This window comes from Mchenga conophoros, linkage group LG12 (genome assembly GCF_057382185.1).
Source record: "Mchenga conophoros isolate Kocher_MC1m ecotype Shallow Benthic linkage group LG12, M_conophoros_male_GT1.1, whole genome shotgun sequence".
In the NCBI taxonomy this organism is placed as follows: Eukaryota; Metazoa; Chordata; class Actinopteri; order Cichliformes; family Cichlidae; genus Mchenga; species Mchenga conophoros.
In genome coordinates this window covers 37,142,064-37,167,877 of record NC_140537.1, presented here as the reverse complement: position 1 = coordinate 37,167,877, position 25,814 = coordinate 37,142,064, and the positions used below count along the sequence as shown (strand labels likewise).

Genomic DNA, 25,814 nt, shown 5'->3' with positions numbered 1-25,814 from the left:
CGTAACTTTCCACACTTTTTAATCATGTTCCTCTGTGTGCTCCAGAAGCTCAGGCTGAACTTTGATGGCAGGTTTGATGAAGCTCTCATTGATGTTGTTTACCTCTAAAGGCAACTTTGGAGGTCTGAAAGTTTGGTTCATGTTGGGATTTATTAGTCTCATTTTTTCCGGTGAAAATAATTTATAAAATAATAAACAAAAGCTTTTGAATTGTCTGTAGAATTTTATGTTTTATAGCTCTTGTTTAATTGGGGTTATGGAACTAATGAAAAGTGTTTTACGTTCATGATATGCAGTCATAAAAGCAGCAGAAGCTCAGGTTACATTAGCGGTGGCTGATGAAAGTGAAGCTTTGTGGTTTATGGTTCTCGTTTCTAAATGGATTTGAAGATCTATATCATACTTTGATCAATATCAAAGTCCGCCGCTCATCTTAAAAACTTAACAGCTCATATCTTTTCAAAAAAAAGTTAAAAGACTAAAGTTTGAAGATGAGTTCAGATTTGTTTATGCATGCTGCTTCTTGTGTTTCCTCTGTCCTGTAGCCCATGGATGAAAGCAGCCAGATGAGTGAGCTGCCTGTCAAAGTGATTCAGACTGAGACCGGGAAAGTTTTGCAGGGAACCGAGGCCCCAAAATCCAGCCAGCTGGAGGCTTGGCTCGAGATGAACCCCGGGTGAGTTGCACAGCACTGTTGTCGGCTTCTGATCTCTTTGAAACGAAACCGTTGGACACTCCAAGATTCTGCTGGTGGCAGTCTTTGTGTGTTCGGCCACGGTGGCTCGTAATGCTCACACAGACTGCATTTTGTAACGCCAAGAACAAAACTTACCAAAATCAATTCCAAGAAAATTCTTTCAAGTCTAGAATTAAGCATTGCTATGCACATCAAGGTTTGTGAACGCGATGACTCGAGAACGAAGCAACATAGGAATTTCAGACAGATGCCAAATCTCAGATAAGCTTGGATCTTAGTGACCTTGGCCTCGAGGTCAGAGGTCGAGTTTCCTGAAAACCTGGCGTGTCTAATAACTTGAGAAGGAAGTCACCTCGGATTTTGACGTTGATACCAGTCTTGGCATCCTCGATATAATTCATGCATTTTTATGTAGCTGGTTTCTCAGTGGAGCAATATGTAGCTGTTCCACCTGACACTGTGTCCATGAAAACACATCAAACTACACTCGCTGTGTTCCCTCACAGGTCACAGCACACAGAGTCCACGGCTGTATCCCAATTCAGGGTCTGCAGCCTTAACGGTCCACAGGGGCCGCGCACTCAAAGACCGCTAAGGCTGGAAGTGCGAGGCTTGTGAGATGGGACGGTCTAGCCTCCGTTGCGCTGCCCAGGTTGCCTAGCAACCATGATACTAACAGCTGGAAACGTGTCATACAGCTGTGTTTGACAGAAATGAAGGGGAACATATTTTGTTCATTTGTTTGTTTCTACATGAGCTTTGATCATTCTCTGTGAGATTAAGCTCAGCTATTGAACGGCGTATATTTAAAGTAAAGGCTGTAAAACCAAGTTAGTACAAACGTCACTAACGTCACATGTCTTTGCCGACATGTGACCAACAGGAATGTTTAATGTTCTTCGTTATTAAACATTTGCACATAAATAAGTGACATAATATTCAGTACTTACTTAAAGTTTACTCTTCGGCCGCCCCTCATCCGCCGTTTTTTTTCCGGCAAAATTATCCACACCCACTGCCGCGCTATGCTTTCTGGGATATGTTGGGCCACGAAGTCTACACCGCCACATCCTTAAAATTCAGGGAAATGAAGGACGCATTTGAGGGCCGCATTTCGAGCAGCCTTCGAATTGGGACAGCCTTCGGCGCGTCGCTGTGACGTAATCGGCCTTGAAATGCGGCCTTTAAGGCTGCAGACCCTGGATTGGGATACAGCCCCTGTTATCACTAAAGCACCCGTCGTTTTCTCCGTAGCACCTCCAGGATTGCAGGTGTCGCTCTGTGCAGCAGAACCGTGAGCACGATCAGGTGGAAAAGATTCGTCATTGCCAAGAACACCAAGAGAAGAAAATCCAGTTTGACTTTACACAACTTTAAAACAAAAAGCAGCAGTTTCATCTTCAGTGAAATTATACTGATCCAGAAAAATCGTTAAAATTAAAAAACACAAAAGAGCAGGAGCTGCTGCAACAGGCAGACAGTTAACAAGGCAGAAAAAATACTGAAATAATAACATTAGCTAAAATGTTTTAGATTTTTAAATAATATTTAATAAAACTAGGAAACGTTGAAATTCTCCTTCCACACTCTGATGATATTGATAGTCTGAATATCAATATCCCTGAATCAGTGCATCTCTTTCATAGTTAAACATGTTTATAGTGTGAAACTTTTACTCGCTCTGTTTATTTATTTATAAACTCTCTTCACTATCTGGAGAGTTGTTGCTTGTTAGATAAATTCTGCTGAAGCTCGTCATTATGTTTCTGTGACGGGCACAGATGTTTTAATGAGTTTTTTTTTTGTGTTGCTTCTTTTGAAACAGGTATGAAGTGGCCCCGCGGTCAGACAGCGAGGAGAGCGGCTCAGAGTTTGAAGAGGAGGTAGAGGATTTTCTCATTAATAAACTTTATATTGCACAAGATCCACCAGGGGGCGCTGTACACTTTATTATCCACATCAAAGTTGCTTCTTTGTTCCACCTGTGCTGCTGTTATTTTATTAAGCACGCTCACAGTCATGTGTTATCAACTTTACCTTATAAGGAGGAAGATGAGGCGTCCAAAGGAGAGACAGAGGAGAAGAAGATAATCGATCCCAATGGAGATGGAGCCACTGAGGGTGCTGCCAAGAACATCATCGAGTATTGTATTTCCTTCTGTTATCTCCCATTTACTCGCCATGTGTTGCATCGGCTAGAAAGAAGCGTTCAGTTCACATACGCTGGAAGTTGAGGGTGTAGATTGTTTTTTAACAAACCTGATTTTCCCTGCAGGAGCCTCACAAATAAGCAAATAAACAAACCTCTGGCTGTCTTTGTATTGGATGTGGATTTCCAGAGGAGCTCAGACAGTTATTAGTCTGAGCTCCCGGGGTCAGGCCTCAGTTAGGCGCCATTAAATTAAATTTGTAAGCTGGTTTAGTTTGAGTTAGAATACTTTCAAATGCTCTCTGTCTCTGTCTCAAATGATCAAACACACATGCAGGTCAGCCAAGCAGGATGTGGATGATGAGTACAGTGTTCCTACTGGCCAAACCAGCTCCCAGTCTTACTACGGCGTGGCCCACGCTGTCATTGAGAGGGTGGAGAAGCAGTCGTCACTGTTGATCAATGGGATGCTCAAACAGTACCAGGTACACACACACGTATACATGTCTGCTTTTGTAGAAGCTGTCTACTCCTCCCTGTGCCTGAATCTACCAGAGGTCTCTTCCTGTTAACAGGGAGTTCCTTTTTCCACCATTGCCAGGTGCTCCTCGCAGGGCATCAGTGGATTGTTGAGTTTTTCACCCTAATGTTGTATCTTTGAGGGAACTTTTTGGTCCAAGAAATCCAACAACATGACAAGAATTTAATAAATGAGTCAAGCAAGTCTACATTGGTCACATTTGCGAATAGATCGAGGGAACATATAGAAACACTTGTTGTGAAGCTTCTGCTTTTTTCCAGCTTTGTGCCAAACAGTGTGTCAGATGTGTCCTTTATCCTAGGCTGGTCTAAAACGTCGTTCTTGCCTTTAACTGGTTCGACCTCATTTGTAAGCGCTACACTGGAACTTTGGCGTGACTGAGCAGGGCCTCCTAACTGTTCTTGGACAGCTTGTCCTGATTCTGGCTGAACAGTGTGGCCCAGTGCTGCCACCAGTAGACACGTCTAATTTGTCTTGAATGCCCTGTGAGGACTTGAGTTTCAGTTCAGTTCTACCGAGTCTGTGAAAAACATCTAAAGTGTCCAGCTGGAGCAACAGAGTAAGATGTTGAAAGTCTAATGAGATGGCAGAACGCTGCACAGAGATTTGCAGCGTCATGCAAAGATATCAACTCTTTCAGCAGCTATTTTATCTTCCATCAACAACTATGTGCAAAACAGACGTAATGTGGATTTCAGGTTAGAGAGCAATCCACCAGGAATGTCTGCTTGCATGTGGTTGAAATTGGAACTTCTTTCCAAATGAAAGTTGAGTCAGACCCTCTTTCAGCAGACCGGCTCCTTTCAAATCAGCGAGAACTGATTTGCAGAGCTAAACTTTGTCTAAATGTATGTCTGCATGTTCACACAGGAAGCCGCTCTCATCTCCCAGCCTGTCTCTAATGTGATGCGGTGCACATCCATGGGGCATTTTTAAGCACGCGTGGGATCCACCCGAGCATTTGATGTGTGATTTGAGAGGCATTAGACAAAGTCATGCAAACACTGAGCTTGCATGGGCAGTCAGCAACTTGATTGCAAACAGAAATCAATATGGCAGCTTGTTTGAGACCAAAACTAGTGCAGCAAAATGTATTTATAACAACATGGTAGCAATGAAGTATGCAGGTGCTGAATATGTTTTCATTTTAGATGAAAAAAGTCCAGTCTGAGTGCTTTCAGTAGTTTCCTGGTTACAATGAATGGGAGCAAACGTTGGCTGATCTGCAGAGAAGACCAACTTTGTATAAGGAACATTTTAGAGACTATAAAGTTCTCGTATAAGTTGCAAACTGCAACCGAGGAGCACCGCTGCTGTCAGCTTTAAGCAGAGTTTACACGACAGCTGAAGTAACAGACTGTCTGCATACAAACAGCTTTAGCTGTAATTGGATCTTCATTCTCCAACTTTGTGCTAGTCTAAAACAAAGGGTCAGTGGATGACAGTGTGTTTAACACGTAGTTTGATAAATGACTTCATTTGGCTTTTTACCCACAGAGGTTTTGATTGTGACTACAGTGACACGCGCTGGCGTTCCTTTATCTCCCCCTGGGTATTTGGACTTGATGGACTGCATCATTACTGTGTGTGTGTGTGTGTGTGTGCGTTTCATCAGTTTTTGTCAAGAAAACAGAGTCTTGTCATGCTTTCTGTTCTCATATATTCTAAATGCATTTTGCAGTCCATGCACGTCTATTTTTGTTGTAAATGTGAGTGAAACAGTCCAGCTGTCGAGTCTTGCAGCGCCGGCGCCAACTTCCTGCTGTGCTTTCAGTGCCACCAGTAACAGCTTCATAATCATCAAACGCTACCTTCAGCATGAAAACAGGCCACAGATGGCAAGAAAAAGTTCTTATAAATGAGTGCGATTTCATTTGATAAATGCGATGAATCCACACCTCAAATGTTAGATACGTTTTATATTATTGATTCATGTAAACAAGCAGCACGTTTCGTGGGAAAAAGCCTCTCAGCCTCCTAGAGGTCCGAACTAAACTTAGTACCTTGATCAGAAAACTAAACTTCCTCTTTATTTCTCTTAACCTTTAACTTAAGCCTACATGTGGGACTAATAAAGATTTATCTTAATCTTAATCAGCAAATTAGGTGATAGTTAAAATAACAGCTCGAGCCTTAAATGTATTTATGTTCTTCAGTGCAGGTAAATTAGCCTCTGCTCTCTGTGAAGATGTCCTAGTATATTTACTGAGGGCGTTGCCGCCCTCTGGACATGGAAACAAATCGGTTTCAGGTTTTCTGAATATTCCCGAGTCTGTGGGCAAAGAGCTGGTGACTGTCACAATCTTCGGTCATAGATAGAAGCTTTGTAAACAAACACATCTCCTGTTAGGCACATGAATGCGTCTTAGTCAAGCCTGTCTGCCTGTAGCGATGCAGACACCCTCATCTCGTCTTCAGCTGCAGCGTACATGACCGTGAGAGACATATTGGCAGAGATCTGGACCTGGCAGCTGGGTACAGCTAGCATTTGTTTTCTATCCAATCACGGTGCAGTCATCCTGTTTGTCTGATTTATGGTGTGCCAAATTTAAAATGAGATATGGCGCGCTGCTTGGGGAAAATTGGACATCCATTAACCGGATCAAACGTCTGCAGTGTCAGTATATATATAGCAAACCTAAATTCACAGAGACTATGCATTCAGTTGGGAATTTCTTTTCACAACCTTCATCTCTGCAATTAGCGCTGCATGTAGTGAAGTATTGTGCAGTTTATTGGTCACCTTTTCTGTTGCCACTGTCCTCCTGACCTTTCCTCAGACCGTCCTTCGCTGATTGTTTCCCCACAGAGTTATTTTTCTCCCAATGCTTTAGGATATAAAATGCTGTGGTGGCAGTAACATCAAGTTAGCCGGCAAAGCTCACAGTGAAAAATGTCAACTTAACTTCTTCTAAAGGTCTAAAGGTTTGCACGTTTACAAGTACAGAGGCAGAAGAAATGCCTTTAGATTCCATATGTTTGGCAGTTCTTTCTTTTAGGCTGTCACAGCTAAAGGCACAGCATGACATCATGGATATGTGTGTCTAGTTATGTTTAAAAACTTTAACACATGTATAATTTCTGCACTTTTCTGGATTTTTCTGGATTAAGTCTGACATGTCAGAAAAAGTCACTTGTCCCAGAATCCAAAATTCAATCAGTCAGCAATAAAAAAAAGGATCAAAGATGAGTTTCAGTGTAATCTTTTGTCGCTTTAATGTCTTTTTTTCTTCTTAATTCAACTTAATTTCACGGCGTATGTTTACCTGTCGCCATCTGCACCCCACCCGCAGTGGCTCTGTGCCCCGACAGCAGGCCCCGCCCCACAGTTTGAGAAATCAAGTGTGCTGCTCCACAGTGGGATGTTATAGAAACAAAGATTGCACCAACAAACGTACAGAGCTGGATGTTAGAAGACATTAGAAGGCCCGTAGTGCTACACAGACCATCCTCAACATGCAAGAAGCTTTTATGGGCTGCTTTAGCTTCATCACCTGATTGTTAGGACTGCCCTACGATAGGATAAACACAGTAGTGCAAGGATGCATTTACTTGACTTGTTGCAGGTGCCTGTGATTGCCTCCATATCTGCTTTTATTATTCACAGCAGCCAAGGAGAGCTCCATTATTCATGTTGGAATATAGATGATTGTAAACTCTGGACATTATTAATTGCATTGTCTTTTTAACATCTAGTTAGACGTGAATTTCTCCTTTTTCTTCGTCTTCACCGTTTTATCGTTTGTGTGTTTTGTGTGCACACAGAGCACGCTCATGCTTTCCTCTCTGTGTTTTAGATTCAGGGGCTCGAGTGGATGGTGTCCTTGTACAACAACAATCTCAACGGCATCTTGGCTGATGAAATGGGGCTCGGCAAAACCATCCAAACCATCGCCCTTATCACCTACCTGATGGAGCACAAGAGGCTCAATGGTCCCTTTGTCATCATCGTTCCTCTCTCGTTAGTACTTCTCTTCCAGTATCAATCGTGGCTCTTATCTCGCAATGTCATGACACCCTAAAATCTAACATTATTAGAGTCACCTTTGAAAAGAACTTCAAATGATAATCATTCGTGTGAAGGCTTTCTTTTTGTTCGTGTATTAGCAGCACTACACGTAAACTACCCTGAAGGTCCTTATGAGTGCTCCCTCACTCCCTTCCTGTCCTTTTAGCTATTTCCATCGGTGCCAGGAACCTGTTTAAAAGGCATAGGCTATATTTTATCAGCTTCAGCCTTGTTACATGGACTCAGCATCCATTTGAAAAAGCACAAACAGCTTTTAAGCATGACTGCACCTGGAATTAAGGGGCGCTGTAATAAGAAAAAAATGTGTGTTTTTATATCTTTCTAATAGATTTGTGCTCTCCACACGCCCCTGTAGACTCACAGTGAAATAGCCTGAGCAGTACGCGGGCTGTAATGGAAAGCAGGAGAGTTGGTGTTTGCGCAAGTGTCAGGTGTTCACATCCATCTCACTGTGATAAGTCCAAATTCATGCTTCGTAATTATTCTAACAATATCAAGTACAGTGCATACTAAACAGGGTACGAGAATACTACTGCAGATATTTTTCACTTTGCAGTGTGGAAAGGGTCCAGCTGCTCACAGCTGCATTAAAAATGCATTGTGCACGAAGGTGCTTATTGTTATTGAAGTTAAATTGGTCTTCTTAGGCCACTTCCTGTTAGTATGAGGCGGATGGAGGCACGGACAGACACTCACACATACGTCTTTCAGGTCTCGCTTCTCTTCTGAATTGTGGAGCTGCTGGTTTGCTTTGCCTGTGATAATTGAGGCAAGGTGCAGAGAAAAGTTCAGCCAATCAAATTGCATTTATTCAGATACGTCAGTGCAGCTGCTTGGCACTCAGATTGTGTTATTGAAATAACCTGAGAGAGTACGCTAGGGACGGGTGCAGCTCGTCATTCAACATTTAAACTGCAGGAGAAATGAATCATTGCTCTGAGTAATCAGAACATCTCATGTAGCCAAAGCAGTGAAGTTCATGCTAACTGCTAATGGAAGCTTGCCCTGTGGGAGAGATACCACCTGGATATGACATTACTGCTCTAGAGACTGCAGCAGGACAGAGGCATTACATCATCAATAACGTTTATGTGACCCTGCACGCCCCTCAAACCACACGGTGTTCTGGTTATGGCTTTCTTTTCTTTACTGTGCTTTCACAGTACTTTTTGGGTTTAGCACAGTCTTCGGTCCAATCAATCAGCTTGTCACCAGCTCCTGGCGTCACTAAAAAGGGAGAGACCTGATTACGCCTGCTGCAGAGCCAAAGACATCACCTCTGCCACAGTTTAGTTTTTTAACCTGCTAAAACAGCACAGGAGGATAATTAGCATGTCTGAGTGTGTTTTTGGCCCGAATAAAGATGCTGAATTTTAGTACAAGGCCGTGTGTGCATCTCATTATAGGGTCAAAGGAGCCAAATTATTTGATGGCAGTTTTAATGATGAGTAGAGAGGCTTGTATTTATTTCATGTGTGGGGCCGCTCACACAGTCCTCACGAACACTTTATAACTGTGCAACATTAAGGCTAGAAACAACCCATAATGCATTGTTGTCCATTACAAAATAATATCTGATAATGTGAATAACTGATGACTTTACGGGGTGTGGTCGAAATAAACTGTTTTCAGAATGTGGGAATATGTCCGATTACTGATCCAGCTTCATGAAGTGTGTGATTCCCCTCATTGTTTTTCACTTACAAACAGCAGGAAACCAGCGTGCTGTTGTTCAAGGGTGAAAATTCAAAGTGGTTTAAGGCTGATGAAAGTGTGCTCCTTGTGCAGAGTGCAGGAAAACACTCGGCTTTTTAATTGTTATTCCTTTTAATGTTGGTTTCTAACTGCAGGTGTTGGAAGATTAGAGTGAACAATGGTTGTGTTTTTAGAAGCAAGCCTATTTTTTAATGATTAATGAGCAGAGCACTTTTTCTTTCGAAGTGATGGAAGCTGAGCGGAGGCTTAATTCGCTGCTCAAGGCCACTGTGTGTAATGTGCTCTTGAATATGCATAGTGTGCAAATATGGAGTAAAGCCTAAAACTGTCTGTTTTTTAGCACACAGCAGTTTGTGCCAGTGTGCCACTGAGCAAGAGCTCATCTCGTCTCTGCTTTTGTGCATTTTCATGGTTTCTTTGGTTGTTTTTGTAAATGAAGTGTTGATGAATCTGTCGTCTTTGAAGACTCTGCCTTTACTGCTAAAAACATTCTGACCACATTTAAATGCTGTTTTCAGGACCTTGTCTAACTGGGTCTATGAGCTTGACAAATGGGCTCCGTCTGTGGTTAAGATTGCTTACAAGGTGAGACAAATCTCTGTTTTTTAGTCTAGTCTCTTTTTTCACATCACAGATGTTCAGATTTTCTGCTTTTTACGACAGAACGTTGTCTCTTCTTTGTCTCTCCACATATTAGGGCACCCCTGCTTTGCGTCGTGGGCTGGTGCCTCAGCTCCGCAGCGGGAAGTTCAACGTCTTGCTGACCACCTATGAATACATCATCAAAGACAAGCATATACTGGCTAAGGTGAAAAGGATCAAACCTCTTTCTTCTATCTGTAATCTGCTTCCTAACGTGAACCCTGTTGCAGCATCTCCATCACAAATATCCACAAAATGAGCGAAAGGAAATTATGGTGAGCTTCCATCCACCGCTGCTGCCGAAGCTCAAATCAGCAAAAAGTCTGGAAAAGCAACAGAACTGTGATTGTTGTTTGTTTCATGCAGTAATTTGAGAGATGTTTCCTCACTTTGCTTTTCATCTCTTCAGTTGAATAATCATGCATCGTGCATTATTCACTGACTCGCTTTTGCACTTTGTACATTTTGTTGTTTTTAATGAACAAACTTTTCATCTTCAGCTAAAATTCAGATTTTTGTTTTTCTCACTCGAGGCTTTTTAAAGGTTAAATATGTGCATCTGGCAGTAATTGTATTTTATTAACATAAAATTTTTTCAATAACACCAAGTTTTATTACTTGTGATGAACAAACCTGACTCCTGTGTGAAATGTAACTAGAACACAGGGATGTGCAAATCTTACAAAACTGTATTTTATTCACAACAAAACACAGAAAACACATCAAATGTTTAAACCGAGTGAAATAATTGTTCATTTTGTATCTGATGGCAGCAATATGTCTCCAAAACAACAGTTTGCCACTGTGCAGCATCCTCTCTTATTTTAACATCAGCCCACATCATCAAACATCTGGAGCTGAGGAGCGCAGCAGCTGGAGGAAAGCTTCCAGCCTTTTGTTGCTCCCACTCGGACTGTTTTTCAGATGTTGCTGCCATCAAAATCAAAATGAGCCAATGTTTCACCTAAAATTGTGCATTTGTTCAGTTGAAACACGTAATATGTTTTCTCTGTTCTGTTGTGAGTAAAATATGAGATCTGCAATCAGTGAATTCTGTTTTATTGACATTTTACAGCTTTTTTGTGCTCATAATACACATTATATGACGGGGGCACAAAGATTTCATCAGGTCAGATGAGAACGTGTGTCATAAACACGCTAAATAAAAGGCGGAGTCAGAAGCTTGTTTGTATTTAGAATTATTCTGCAGCCTGACGGTCGTCAAAGTGCAAAATCAAAATCCTGCAGTGACGACTGAGACACAAACTGAAATATTTAAAATGCTAATTTGCACTCGGGTTCTGTTTTGTGTCTCCTACAGATTCGCTGGAAGTACATGATCGTTGACGAGGGTCACCGCATGAAGAACCACCACTGTAAACTGACACAGGTGCTGAACACGCACTACGTGGCCCCCCGTCGGCTGCTCCTCACCGGGACTCCTCTGCAGAACAAGCTGCCCGAGCTGTGGGCCCTGCTCAACTTCCTGCTGCCCACCATCTTCAAGTGCTGCAGCACCTTCGAGCAGTGGTTTAACGCACCCTTCGCCATGACAGGAGAGAGGGTAGGTGCCAGGAGAACTACCAGTGTTTTAGTTTTAAGCTAACACTGGCTGATGCTGAAGTCTGGGTTTTGCAAATCAAGTTAATAATTAGTTTTAACCTTCGTAGATCAAATAATAATACATAATGCATTTTGTGTTGTCATGTAGTATAAATTTACAAAGGAGATATCAGAAAGAGACGAATCATTTCTGAAAGCTCTGTGATTATAGAGACTGAAGAAGTTTTACAGTTTGGCTGCTGTCGTGATCTCACTCAGGGCAGGAACCATCAGAAGGAACCTCGGGCACATAAATGGTTAATAAGTCCTTCATGTCATTTGGATCAAGGCCACTTAAAACTTTTAAAGTGATGATAAGTACAGACATTATCATTCATTATCAGAAAATGCCAAAGCTTCTGTGTAAAAACTGAAATCCTTTTAAAAACTGTATTTTCAGCCTTTTCTTCCTGCAATGGGCTGATTTTTACTGAACACAGAAATACTTCCCATTTAAAGCTGTTAAATGGAGCTGCTTTCATCTGTTCCCCTCAGCTCACTGCTTTTCTTTGCAGCAGTCACATGTTTCATTACTCCTGGCAAGGAAGCAAAGGGGGGTCATTTATATCTAAAATTTAACACGGCTTATTTAAATGCATAAGGGAGAATGTTTATATACCCACTGCATTAAGACTCTGGAAGTGTTCTGGATGTAATTCTGAGTATCCACGGGGAATTTTATTTCCTGCCCCTGGAAAGTTCAGTGAGTCTCATTTAGAAGTCTCTACATTTAGAAGCGGTTTCGACTGCTTTCGATGCTTCTGCACCGTCTTCCAGAGCGCAGTAGGCTGAACGAGCGGTAGCCAGCATGGAAGTGGTCTCTGATATCTGTCTGTGCTCAGTTTGCAGTTTCAGCAGTCATGGGACTGCGGTTTGGACAAAGGTCCCGGTTCAATGCTAGGAGAGGACACAGCCCTTTGGGGTCGTGTCATATCAAACATGTGGACACCTTTCATGTGGGAGTAGGCAAAACTTTCAAATCCCCCGTAGCAGTGCCCGCTCCCACCAAGTTCAACGTTTCATCTTTAGATTACATACAGCTCGTCTCATATTACTTTTCTAGATGCATATAATTAAAAGTTATAGATGATTTCTAAGCTGAAAAAGAAGTTTTGGTTTTACTAAAGGGAACCTGTTCTGCTCATTTCCAGCTGTACAAGCGTTGCATGATTTAGGAAAAGAATATTTAAAAGCGTATTTTTGCTTTCTTGCATTAGTAGTAGCTGTTTTAGTTCATGAAAAACAATTTGGTGCCCTGGGTGCAACAGAAGCACCGTGGCCAAACATAACAATTTTTAATTAAAAAGGCACCCTTAAGGAAAAAGTGGATTCAGGCACGCTTCTTATCATCAATTAGTTTTTAAGTGATGTGTAATAATGGCAGCAGAGTGAGTCAGTGGTTGGAAACAGGCCGGACCCTTCTGTCTGGAATTTGCATGTTCTTTGTGTGCCAGCATGGGTTTCTTCCAGGAGCTCTCGTTTATCACGCCATGCAGAACATGGCGTGATAATAACAACCTTAGTTGGCCAAGGAAACACATGCAAAAGAGCTTCTTTCTCTTAAGAGTTTAACTTCTGGGTTAAATGACGGTTTAGCTTAAAGCAGCATGTCGGCAGGTAGGAATCTCGTCACTCTGCATGAAACAAACAGCTGCGAGGCGTCGTCTCTCACTCTTTCTGACGTGTTCAGGTTGACTTAAACGAGGAGGAAACCATCTTGATCATCCGGCGTCTGCACAAAGTGCTCCGCCCGTTTCTCCTGCGCAGGCTGAAGAAAGAGGTGGAGTCTCAGCTGCCAGAGAAGGTGAGGTTAACACGACTGAACGTTGATTTAGGACGCTGCAGAGTTCTCAGTGCACCAAACCTGCACTGCTGTTTGTATGTAATGCATGTGTAAGTCGCTCCTATTGAGCTGATTTCAAGGTTACATGCAGCTGTTTTTACACTTTGAGGAACGGGATAGTCTTTGCTGACCTTGGATGCAACATTCCTGCTTTCCAAAGTAATTGAAGCTGCAGGTTTGTAAGTACTGCATCGAGCTCCTGGCCACACTGTGCCGGAGGGGTTTCAGAAAGTAATTGAAGAAAAGGAGATAAAGTAGTCTGTGTGACCTAAACACATTGTTGTCAACTTCTACGGTTGCATTGCTTAACTGTTGTGACCCAGAGCCAGACACCTTAACTGATGACAGGAAATTATCCGTAGCCTTCTTCTAACCATTCATAGTTATTAAAAAGAATGAAAGATTTTGAAGGAGATGACTTTCTAAGCTGAAGCACAACCTCACAGCTCGTTCTTTGGTATTATTTTTTATGCCTTTATTTTCATTCTCATTAGAGTATTTTGTCAGTGCTGAGCTGACTGATGGGGATTGTGGATTTGGCTCAAACAGCCTCATTATTGAAAAGACACCACTGTGCCGCTGGCGTTTCATTTAATTATTTATGTTGTCGTTCACAGGTGGAGTATGTCATAAAGTGTGACATGTCTGCCATACAGAAGGTTCTGTACCGCCACATGCAGAAAGGCATCCTCCTCACTGACGGCTCAGAGAAAGACAAGAAGGTAGATCATCAGCTCCTCGGTGGCTCCGCTGTGTCGCTTTGTTCTGTCTGTGTGTGTCGACAAAGCCTTTGGGAAGAGTCTGCAGTGATTTGCCTGCTGTTTGACATTAGAAGGACCTTGAACTTTCTTTGAGTGCACATTTGCTATGTTTGCATAATTTAATTGGATATTATAAATTTAATTTGACTCCTGAAGCTACATTTTAATTTCCAGCTTTAGTTTAATTTCTTTTAACCAAAGCACTCGCGGGAATATTCTGCCCATGATCTGTGTTCAAAACAAACTAGTCAGTGTTACCTACATCCAAGACGTTGTAAAGAAGTGTAGTGTTTTTCAATGTGCTGTCCATGGATGCGTCACGATTGTGCTCATCAATATGACCATGTAAAGGGGGGAAGAGCCCCTCTGAGAATCGCTGCCTTATCGTGGTGGAGGGTTTGTGTGTCCCAGGGATCCCAGGGGTTTTGTTGTCCGGGGGCGTCTACCCCCTGGTAGGGTCTCCCATGGCAAGTTGGTCCTGGGTGAGAGACCAGACAAAGGGCGATTCAGAAGCCCAATCAGGGGAACAGTTCATCCTGCCTGGGATGGGGTTACCGGGGCCCCGCCCTGGAGCCAGGCCCAGGGAGGGTGTCCGAGGGTGAGCGTCTGGTGGCTGGGCCTTAGTCCATGGGGCCCGGCCGGGCACAGCCCGAAAAGGGACGTGGGTCCATTCTCCTGATGGCCCACCACCCGCAGGAGGTACGTTAGGGGTCGGGTGCAACTGGGACAAGAAATGCCTCCTGAATCTGAATCTCCTTTTGACTTTATTGAGCTTCGTGACAGATTTTCATCTTCTTTTATTAACTGAAAACGCTCTAACAGCCCAGTGCACGCTGACTGTCCCCACTTATTTTAGAAGCTGAGGAAATCCTTCCTTCATGAGTTGGTAAAGACCAAACACAGAGTTCTGACGGAGTCGGCACCGCTCTGCTCCTCAGGAGGCTGCAAACACGGCTCCAAATCAATCAGAACGTGGTTCCTTAAACAAATGTTGGATCGGTCAAAACTTCGTTCACACCTTGTTTTCACTTCCCACAAGTTTTTAAAAAATAGTTAATAATTAAAATAAGGTCTTGTAGGTGATTAGTAGCATCAGCATATCCAGACTGTTTGGGTCTTTTTTACTCATTTTATCTCTCATACATTTCTGCAGGGCAAAGGTGGAGCAAAGACCTTAATGAACACCATCATGCAGCTGAAGAAGATCTGCAACCACCCGTACATGTTCCAGCACATTGAAGTGAGTGTGGGATTGTTTGCTAGAGTATTTTATGTTGATTTCAAACTGTTGCACATTTACTGGATTGTGATATTTAGGTTTCAGCTCAGAGAAGCAGATCATTGATCACATCTGTGTCCCCCTGGTTTTTACCGCTGTTCCAAGTGAGCTGTTTCACGGTGGCTTTAGAGGGGAGTCTAGGATTCACCGTACCTCAAACACCAGCATTAAACACCTGGTCCTGTTACATTTGCTACAAATTGGTTGTTTCCAAAGTTCCTAAGTGTTGGCTTGTGATGACAGTTAACGGCAACATCAGCCATATTTGTTCCACGCTGAGCTGATTCATGTTGTTGGGACATTGCCTTTAAAAGTAAAAGTAGTTCCTCAGATACCAGGAGAGCATTAAGCGTCTCGTCTTTGCTCTCGCAGGGAGTAATAGAACATATGGCTTGCGGTGTTTGCAGAAATTGATCAGGCTGGTAGACTTTGAGGCTGACGCTCATTTGAGCCCATCTGTTTGGATGCTGGGGCGGTTCTCAGATGAAACATCACAAGAGGCTGAAAACCTTAAAGGCTCATTCAAACAGACTCTCTGTAACTGCTTCAGTCTCATGATTGAAGTCCTGATAGAGTCATGTAAATGTGATCAAACAGTAAGGTTTTCATTGATGTTTAGTTCTTGTGTTTGTTAATGTTCTCAGGGCCCCACACAGAAACAGAACTGATAGATCAGCTGGTTAAAACCTGCCTGTTGTTGCAAATCTTGTGACATGTTCACAAGAAGTCATATATTTGCCGTTTATAGGACTTATTTTAATTGTCTGTGTTGCTTTGACTAGTTGATGTTCTCCATTGCAGGAATCCTTTGCTGAGCACTTGGGCTATCCGAACGGCATCATCAGTGGGTAAGTCGTACGATCAAACACCTCGTGTCCTTCACTGTTGCACTGTTACTGTTATGAAAACATAATAATACAGTGGCCAATCGATCTGTTTTGTGCTTTGAAAAACACATTTGATTTAAGGCAGTGCTGTAGATGCTCGTGCATGGGCTGAGTAAATAAGTAAAATAAAGATTTAACAGTGATTTAAGCTCATATTGATGCTCAGACATCGTTAAGCACTTAACTGCTATATTTAGTTCTGCAGAGATTCAGGATTTCCTGCCATGAACGTTTGCTTTTAATTTCATCTTTATTAATGATAAAAAATCCACACATGAAAGTGAATGATTAATATTGTTTACGTCAGTTTACATGAGTGCAGTGATAGAGCTCGTCAGTTTGTGTATAATCATTTAACTGCTAATTCAGGATGACGAGGTTTCACATGCAAGAAGCCAACCTGTCAGATAATTGCTGCATCTCTGCTGTGCTTGGCACTAATTGGCACCAGATAGCAATTATTCACAGCGGCAGTTCGCCTCAAACCCCTCGTGTGAGAATGGGTCCACGTTTAGATCACAGATTGCAGCTTTGCTTTGGAACATGCCAGAAACAGCCTGCTGTGTTGCAGGAACAGGACACGTGAACCCGACGTGAAAGACAGCGCCGATTTCATGGAAGGGGTATGCAGCGCGCTGGAGCGAGAGTCAAAGTTTGAAGTGTTAAGCTCGCCGCCTAATGCTGCTTCAGGCACGAGGATCTCTAAACCTCAGAACAGGCTTTTCCCCGCAGCACGGCGTGCAATAAATGCTCACAAAGGAAATTGCGGCCGTTTCAACTTATGTAGCGCTCGACTCCAGGTACACGACGCCCAGCTGAAAACAAGTCGAGCTGCCTGAGATTCACAGAATTTACAGAAAATGTAAAACTTTTGTGATTTATATCGTTGTCTGGACGATAAATGTCTTATATGGGAATATGAGATGTTGGTCATATCGCACAGCGCTAATTTTGTAGGATTTTCACTACAAAACATTCCAGTAAAACAGGCGTGCTTTTGTCCCATTTTTGTGGAGACAGTGAAGGTTCCACGGCGTGCAAAGAAGAGCGTAAAGTCTGAAAAGGTTAAAGCTCGAGAAGCTCTCATCGTAAATTGAAACCTTATTATTTGCAGCCTTCGTCACGCTCGTTATAAAACATATTACTGACGTTGTTTTAAATAGCATAGGTGTCACCAGTGATTCACCTCAACATACCTGAATGGGGGGTGTCCAGTGGAGTATCACCTTATTTGCTGCATGAACTGGGAACGTTCACGTTAGGTGAGGTGTTAAAGTTTTGCTCCGCTTCGGTATCTTGACCTAAAAATAGTTCACGATAAACAGAAAAGTCTTTTAGTTTAAAAAAAAGTATGATTCAAGGCAAAGAGAAAATAAAACATTATAGAAGCTACTTAATAAAAGATGCATCGTGCACATAAAACATGATGAATAATAAAAACCACTGTAGAAACTCATTTATTGAGAAGTCCTTGTTCATACCTGCTGTAAGCAGCAGCAAGCTTTTAAAAATGCGAACAGATCCTCTGTTTTTCAGAGAGAATTAACATCAGCGCCTGTGTGTTTGGGTTTAACTGATGTGTGTCATTGAAGTGCATTTCTCTTCATGGAGCTCCTGTGGTCAGTGACACGCTCATTAACAGAGCAGGATGTTTCAGTGACATACAGCAGGGAAAATAAGGATCGAACATGTCACCAATTTCCTGAGTAAATATATTTCTAAAGCTGCTTTTGAATCCACACGTGTGAAGAAATCAAACCATGGACAGAGACAGAGTTTTTAACAACACAGTCTTGGTAATATATTGAAAGAAATCCAGCTGTTTATTCTCATATTACCCATTGGAGTTGTTTAATAAACAAATCACGCTGAAGAAACAGAAAAATTAAAGTAGCTTCAAGTTCCAGGAGACAGAGGACAGATTAAAAAGCTCAGATAATGTGTGGATGTTTCATAATGTTCTTCAAAGCTTTAGTGAACATGTTTTCACAGAGATGACGTAAAAGCCCAGAGCTGCCTCAGCTGTTGTTCAGACTCTGAGTCAGGCTTTCATTGGCCAATTTGAAACCATTCACTGCTGTCACACTAGATGCCACGCAGGCTTTAAAAGTCTATTAATAAAAGTTTATGATCCATTTCTTGTTTTTACTATCTGCACTCAGGCCTGATCTGTATAGAGCATCTGGGAAGTTTGAGCTCCTCGATCGCATCCTACCGAAGCTCCAGGCCACCAACCACAGAGTGCTGCTGTTCTGCCAGATGACCACTCTCATGACAATCATGGAGGACTATTTCGGATACCGCAACTTTCAGTACTTGCGTCTTGATGGTGAGCTCACACACACATCTGTTTGAGGTGTCCTGAGCTGAGCCTGTGAATCAGGACAAAGGCAGAATCAGCATATTTTAAAGTCCTGAAAGAAGCTGAATGGAAACAGAATCAGATCCTGTCTTTGTTTTGTTGATATGCAGTGAGGGGATTAATGTTGTAGTATCTTTACCTGAGACAGTAAAGCACCTTGTGGTGAGTGCTAGAGCTGCTGGATTATTGCACTGCTCAAGAAAATGAAAGGAACCGTGGAAGTCACACATGGGACTCAATGCACGAATACTCGAGCTGAAAATCTGTACGGATGTTCTTTGTGTCTAATTTACTGAGAACAAAATGATCGACTTGATTCAAAATCACACAAAATGTCAGAGTTAAAAGCTGAAATCTCAGGCTGATCAAAGTTGCTCCCACATGCCTGGACGCACTCTCGACAACATCTGGACGGACAACCGATGAGACGGCATGTGGTGTCCTGGGGCATTAGTGAGCCACTGGGTAAACTCTGGTGCTGTTTGGTGGGTTCAGATTCACTGATAGATCCCAAAGGTTCTCGAGTCACGTCCTCGTTTCCCACACTGGAGTCTATTCCTTATCAGTCCTCACTGGGTTCTCACTGGTTCTGCTTTGAGTCACCACCATCACTAGCAGCATATCAAAAACATAACACTTAAATGCTGTGGATCAAATGTTTGTGCATGTTTGAGGTTTTCCCCTCTTTGATGTGATCAGTGTTGGGGCCATCGTTAAAAAAAGTAACTGTTGCACATATTGCACGGAACATTTTCTTAAAAGTAATGCAGTACATTACTGAATTTGTTACATTACTTTTGTGTTTCTTCTTAAAATGACATGAAACATCGTCTCATAATTACCATTTAACCATCTAGACCTATAGGTTACTGTCATACACACCAACACAATGAACGATTTTTCTCTTCGTATTTAGGTATGAACACAAACCAAAGATGGAAACCATTATAGAAAGACTTCAAAGCGATCGTCATGGTGATTCTACTTTAGAAACATGAACAGATAGAAACACAGGCTTTAGCCTGACGGCTCATCAGTTTGTTACCTGTTGAAGTTCAGGGTCTGGCTGGGAGCTGGAGTCAGCACTCTCTCAGCTTTAAGATCACTCTGGGGTCTTGGCTAGCTTAGCGTTAGCATGCTATCTGTGCAGGTGCTAGCAAAGAGCTGAAGTTGTGTTAGCAGCATGATGCAGTTGTTTCTGTCCTGGATGCAGTTTCCACTTAAATATCATGCTTCTGTCCTTTTGTGGAATAAGAGAGTAAGGTCTATACAGTGCAGAGTGAGCCACCATTTTCCTTCTCCTGCACACGAACTAGATTGAGCTGATTGTAGCACAGTAAGCGAAATCGATAGGCAAACAGATTAACAACTCCAAGGAATCAAACTTACCGGGAACTGCTTCTCTACAAGAACCGGTTGTTGATGCTCATCCCCTGGCAGGGTACCAGTGCCTGCATATGGAGGTCTAAATAACCCTCCAAAAACTTCCTCCCCAAATCACCACTGACCCACTGCCCTTCATGCTGGATGAAGGTCACGCCACGGCGTCCCCAGACTCTTTGACATCTGTCACAGGCTCAGTTTTGCATCTGTGGAGAGAATGGGGTGCTTTGCCAGACCTGCCAGTTCTCATGATGATCTCAGGTCAAATGAGTTGATCCACACAGTGCTGTCTGTGAGCACATGTCCCACTAAAGGACACTAGAGCCCCATGCCAACCTCATGAAGTTGGTTTCTGGCGGTTTGGTCCGATATGTGCATGAGTAGCGTGCTGGAGGTCACTTTGTATTGTTAGCTTGCTCTTCCTGTTTGTGTTCACACAAAGGAGCAGATACCAGTCCTGTTGCTGGGTTGATGTCCTGGTGTCTTTTCCACATTCTTCAGAATGTACTGGGAAGCACCAAAAAAACCTTCTTATAACGGCACATATCGATTTGCCACTCTTGGCGCAGTTGGACGGCCTGTGGGACTTAATTGGGCTGCGGTTATCTCACGCTACCAGCAGTGGAAAAAACAGGCAAAAAGCAGCATAGAGAAAAAAATAATTCAAGGAATAAGGAGAGGGCAGCGATCTGTGGCCACCACCTGCTAAACCATCCTCTGTTTGGGGGTCTTGTTGTTACCTGCTGTCACTGCGATTTACAACAAAGCATGAAAATCGATTCTTGATGGTTGATGCAGGATGATGTCCATGAGGTTTGCTGTTACACTGTGATGTGTTTTTGAGTCGTGGATTTTGAGCAACACTGAAATTATTAGAAGAACACTTGACTTAACTTAAAAAATGGCTTTTGAATTAAATGTGAACCAAACTAACGGTCACGGGCAGCATGTTTAGAAAGGCCAACAGTAAATGAAACGCAGCGCATTAGTCACAGTATATTTGTGGGCATTGAGCCCTTTAAATACATTATATGGTGTTTAAAGGACAACTTTCCTGCCTCTGCCATTAGGACTATTTTAATTTGTTGTAACTCAACAACAGCCAGATCCCCGCACGTGCCATCGCAAACAAAAGACGGGTTATTAGCCGCTGGGTCTGGCAGCAGAGACCCGAATCCACTGAGGAGCTGTCATTGATTGATTGATTGATTGATTTTTCCCCCGGGACTCATACTGAAACACAATAGGACGTTTAACTCGATAGCGTATCAGTCTTGATTTTAGCCTTACTGCAGATTTGTTTTTCCCAGCAGTGGAAACAAAAAGCGTTTCATCAAAAACATCACAAACGGAAAGACTGTCACAAATAGAAGTTCAATACTTTTGTCTTACTTTGTTAGATATAAAAGCACATTACACACTCCTGTGCTAAAGAACACAGTGCAGCCGGTCCTGCTTCACACCAGCTTGCAGTGACTCTGTCTTCGTCTTTTTATGCCTCCATGCTGCTTGGCTGTCCATCTGTCTCGGTGTTTGAGGTCCGTCCTCCTCACTCTGATGAAAGCACCACTCTTGCATACTTTGAGGGAAATTCTTGAAATTTAGAAAGTGTTAATTTGCATTAAAAGGAAAGGTCTGTGTTGCAGTGACTTCATGATGTCCTGCAGAAACACTTGGCTGTTATTTAAAGCAATAACCAGAATGAATCTATGGATAGCCCTTCCACTTCCCATTTATGCCCATAAGCCACCAACGGCCTCAGTGAGCTGGAACTAAACAAGCTGTTATAAGGTCAAACCACATATATAAGATACGTTTGGTCAGACGTGGATGTGAAAGGCGGTAAATCACTGATGTGATTTTTGTCTTGGCGTTTTGTGGTGAAGAGTTCTCATCAAATCATTAACAGTTTCAGTCTGCAGTTTGAAGCAGTACATCATTTTGATGCTCAGCATTTCCACTGTCTGCACAGTACAGCAAACTAAATGAAGATGTAAGCCCCTTACTCTGGACCCGTCTCTGGACTTGCCCTTTAGAGACGCCTCTGAAACAGTTTGATTGGTCTGAGATGAGGAGCAGTTTACACACGCTGGAGCAAACCAACAGGAAGAACTTCATGCAGACTTCAAACAAAGTGATGATGTTTCTTATGATGCAAACGGTTAAAAGACCTACACCATGTAGGTCTTTTAACCTTTTGTTTCTAGCCTACATCAGCAGAAACAGAACATATTAAAGGATCCCTGTTAGGAGTTAATTCCGTACCACAGATGACAGCGACATAGTTCAGTTCAGGTGATCGGACCCTTCATTATACTAAACCATAACAGGCCTGTTAATGCAGTTATGTTATTTGCCTGTGGTGTGTCACACTCTTTGAAGTTATGTGCATCTCTTTCATACACTCTCCGTTTCTCTTGAATGTCTGTTCAGCCTCATTTTGCTTTTAGAAAATGGATTATTATTCATTGTCTCACTTCCTTTTGATGTTTCTGCATTGCTGTGTGTATTTGGTTACTTTGTTTTAGGGCTGCTCAATTAATCGAATTTTAATCTAAATTACGATCTGGGCTTTCAACGATCATTAAAAATGACTGAGCCGATGATTAGCACCTCCCTTGTGCTTTACTCTCGCGCTGCTCCGTGCGGCAAATCGAGCGCACCGCTCTGCATTTCGAACACGCGTCACAACAATAAGAGGACCCGAGGGAAGCTCGGAAAGCTAAGCAGAAGTTATTTGGAGAGGAGAGTGACTGCCGTTGGTTGAAAAGAGGTAAAAAAACTTCAGTGGTGTGGAAACATTATGGTTCACGGAGTCAGACGTGGATCAAGTAGACACAGTGTGTAAACTTTGCTACGGTGTCGTAGCTGCACCACAGAGCAACACTGCAAAGTTCACTAAACATAGATGTTTACATTTTTCATTTATTTCTTATATTGCAAACATTTGCACTGTTATCAGTATTTGCACACTATTTTATATTATTTTTTGACAATCTTGAAAGTCATTATTCAATACATTGTTATTGTTAAATAAATATCGTCAAATAATCGAGATCTCAATTTCAGTGAAAATAATCGTGATTATCATTTTTGCCATAATCGAGCAGCCCTACTTTGTTTTATGTCTTTAATGCATCTAAGGATTCATTTGATAATTAATTGTATGAGATAGTAAAATAAAAATTCAAAGAATAAAAACAGATTTCGTGTTTCAGGAACCACCAAGTCCGAGGACCGAGCAGCACTGCTGAAGAAATTCAATGAGGAAGGCTCTCAGTACTTCATCTTCCTCCTGAGTACCAGAGCTGGCGGCCTCGGCCTCAACCTGCAGGCTGCTGACACTGTGGTCATCTTCGACAGTGACTGGAACCCTCACCAGGTCCATGACTACAGAGTTTGAAGTGCTCAGTATGATGTTGATCATATTTCAGGTTGTATGTCTGTGAAGGTTCTCAGTCATCCAGGTCATCGTAGTCAAAGGAGCTTGCAAAGAAAAGCGTCTGGACTTCTTTAAGTTGCTTGAAGACGTTTTACCTCTCATCCGAGAAGCTTCTTCAGTTCTAAGGTCAAATGGTGGAGAGTCCCAGATATAAACCTAGTGGGAATAACCCCCCACAGAGGGACAAAAGGACCCCTGATGATCCTCTAATCGCCTGAGCCAAGGTGTGAAACTGGGTGTGGGTCCCAATCAGCCAGAGTTTCGGGTGTGATGAGAGGTGAAACGTCTTCAAGCAACTTAAAGAAGTCCAGACGCTTTTCTTTGCAAGCTCCTTTGACCATATTTCAGGTTGTTTTGTTAAGTGTGCGTTTACCTGGATTTTATATTTCTGTGTTGTGTTGTAAAAAGATGGCTGTGCCTGTTTTCTATACAAATCCCACAGAGATCAGGTTCTTTCTCCGCTGTACCCACTGCTGCCCTCTAACCAGCCAATCAAAAGCAGGAACGTCAGTGAAAGCGTCCCTGGCCGTCAGCCAATCGTTTACAATCTAACAACGAACAAAATGATTCTGTAGCCTAGCAACAATAACAGCAACAATCTGGAAATGAGCTCACGGGCACTCGGTGGAAGAAAGCCCGTAGAAACAAGCTCTATTATAAGAACCATACATAGAGTCCTGTGCAGAAGTTTGAGGCAGGTGAGAAAAATGCTGTAAACAAAGAACGCTGCTTTTTTTTAAAGGAAGTGTTAATCATTTATTTTCATCAATGAACAAAATGCAGTGAAATCTAAATCACATCAGTCTTTGGCGGGACCGCCCTTTGCCTTCTTCTACGTACACGTGCACACAGGTTTTGAAGGAACTCAGCTGGTCGGTTGTTCCACCCACAGATGGTCCTCACATCCTGTCTCTTTATGTAACCCCAGATGCTCTGTGGGGGCCGTACCATCGCTCCCAGTACTTCTTGATCTTCTTTATGCTGAAGATAGTTCTTAATGACTTTGGCTGTATACTTGGGCTCGTTGTCCTGCTGCAGAACACATTTGGGGCCAATAAACAATCATTTATATTTCTGAAAGCGTTCTTTGTTTACAGCGTTTTTCACACCTGCCTAAAACCTTTGCACAGTGCTGTATGTTGAAGCAAACACATGAAAAAGACGCCATAATACAGTAACTGGAACAAAGAGTTCATCTTCATTTCCAAGTAGCTCTTTTTTTCCAGCTTTAGCTTGTCCAGCGCCAGCCGGGAGTTTATTAAACCTCAAATTTACAAAAAGTCAAATAATTAAGTGACTAAAATATTAAATAAATTATTTCCCTTTGCTTTCTGGCTCCAAAGGTTTCCAGTGATATGCAAACCAGATGAACTGTGCCTGGCTTCATATCTTATTGATACCCCACTACATTGATTTGTGACAGGGTTGACAACTAATCCATTTTGACTTTGGCGAGAATCATTGATTAATTTTTAAAATGGCATCGGGTTGTGAAGCAGCCCGCAGCTTGACTCCAGATGAATTTCACAGAGTGGACCGTGGGAGGCGATGGCTTTGGTATAGCGTCAGGTGCTACTGTTGAGTTTTTCCGGTGTTTTCAGGAGAGTTGGTACAGTTGGAACAGAGACGGTGCTGTTAGCCTGGCTGTCGGGCTGACAGTCATTCGTGTTGTCTCAGTGGTTCAGTAGAGTTTTTTCCAGCTTTAATGTAAAACAGCCTCCTTTATGTTGATGCAGGACCTTCAGGCTCAGGACCGGGCTCACCGCATCGGCCAGCAGAACGAGGTGCGCGTGCTTCGTCTCTGCACTGTCAACAGCGTCGAAGAGAAAATCTTGGCTGCTGCCAAATACAAACTGAACGTTGATCAGAAGGTCATCCAGGCCGGCATGTTTGACCAGAAGTCGTCGGGCCACGAGCGCCGCGTCTTTCTCCAGGCCATCTTGGAGCACGAGGAGCAGAACGAGGTAGGATCGTATTTCCATATGTTGTTGTTTGCCTCCAAGACAGCATCGTTTGGGGAAGAAGATGAGGTGTTATATTTTTTACATGACTCTTCCCTGAACATTTGGTCTTCAGTTAAATTATGCTTTGGTTTAATAGAACTACTGCAGGCTCGGATGATTCCTTTGATACGAGTTATTCATCCTTTTAATATTCCAGCACAGTTGCACAGTGCAACCGTGGCAAAAAGTTAGTCTAGAGCCCTGTTCCAGGGTTTAGTAATCGCTTTAGTTTCATTTTCTGTGGCGGCTGATTAAAATTTGTAAACCATACTTGATTTGAGCTGAACGTGAGATGATTGTGTTTCACTTGTGAAGAACACTGTCTGCTAACACCTGCCTCCTTTGCTATTTTAGGAGGAAGATGAGGTGCCTGATGATGAAACTCTGAACCAGATGATAGCCCGCAATGAGGATGAATTTGAGCTCTTCATGGTAAGATAATGACACATCATTGCAAGATTGAAAGTAAAATTGCCA

The 25,814-nt window shown here is 42.6% G+C and overlaps 1 protein-coding gene across 1 annotated transcript in view; it reads left to right on the top strand.

The window, feature by feature from the left end:
* smarca2 (SWI/SNF related BAF chromatin remodeling complex subunit ATPase 2) overlaps positions 1-25,814 on the top strand; it is a 57,719-nt gene that overhangs the window by 13,909 nt on the left and 17,996 nt on the right. Inside the window, exons 12-27 of the mRNA XM_085295592.1 lie at positions 546-676; positions 2,523-2,580; positions 2,743-2,840; positions 3,184-3,331; positions 7,185-7,348; positions 9,652-9,718; positions 9,831-9,941; positions 11,097-11,339; positions 13,068-13,181; positions 13,838-13,942; positions 15,135-15,221; positions 16,062-16,108; positions 18,310-18,476; positions 23,111-23,274; positions 25,071-25,298; positions 25,692-25,769. Coding sequence (XP_085151718.1) covers positions 546-676; positions 2,523-2,580; positions 2,743-2,840; positions 3,184-3,331; positions 7,185-7,348; positions 9,652-9,718; positions 9,831-9,941; positions 11,097-11,339; positions 13,068-13,181; positions 13,838-13,942; positions 15,135-15,221; positions 16,062-16,108; positions 18,310-18,476; positions 23,111-23,274; positions 25,071-25,298; positions 25,692-25,769 — 2,010 coding nt within the window. The remainder of the gene's footprint in view (positions 1-545; positions 677-2,522; positions 2,581-2,742; positions 2,841-3,183; positions 3,332-7,184; positions 7,349-9,651; positions 9,719-9,830; positions 9,942-11,096; positions 11,340-13,067; positions 13,182-13,837; positions 13,943-15,134; positions 15,222-16,061; positions 16,109-18,309; positions 18,477-23,110; positions 23,275-25,070; positions 25,299-25,691; positions 25,770-25,814) is intronic.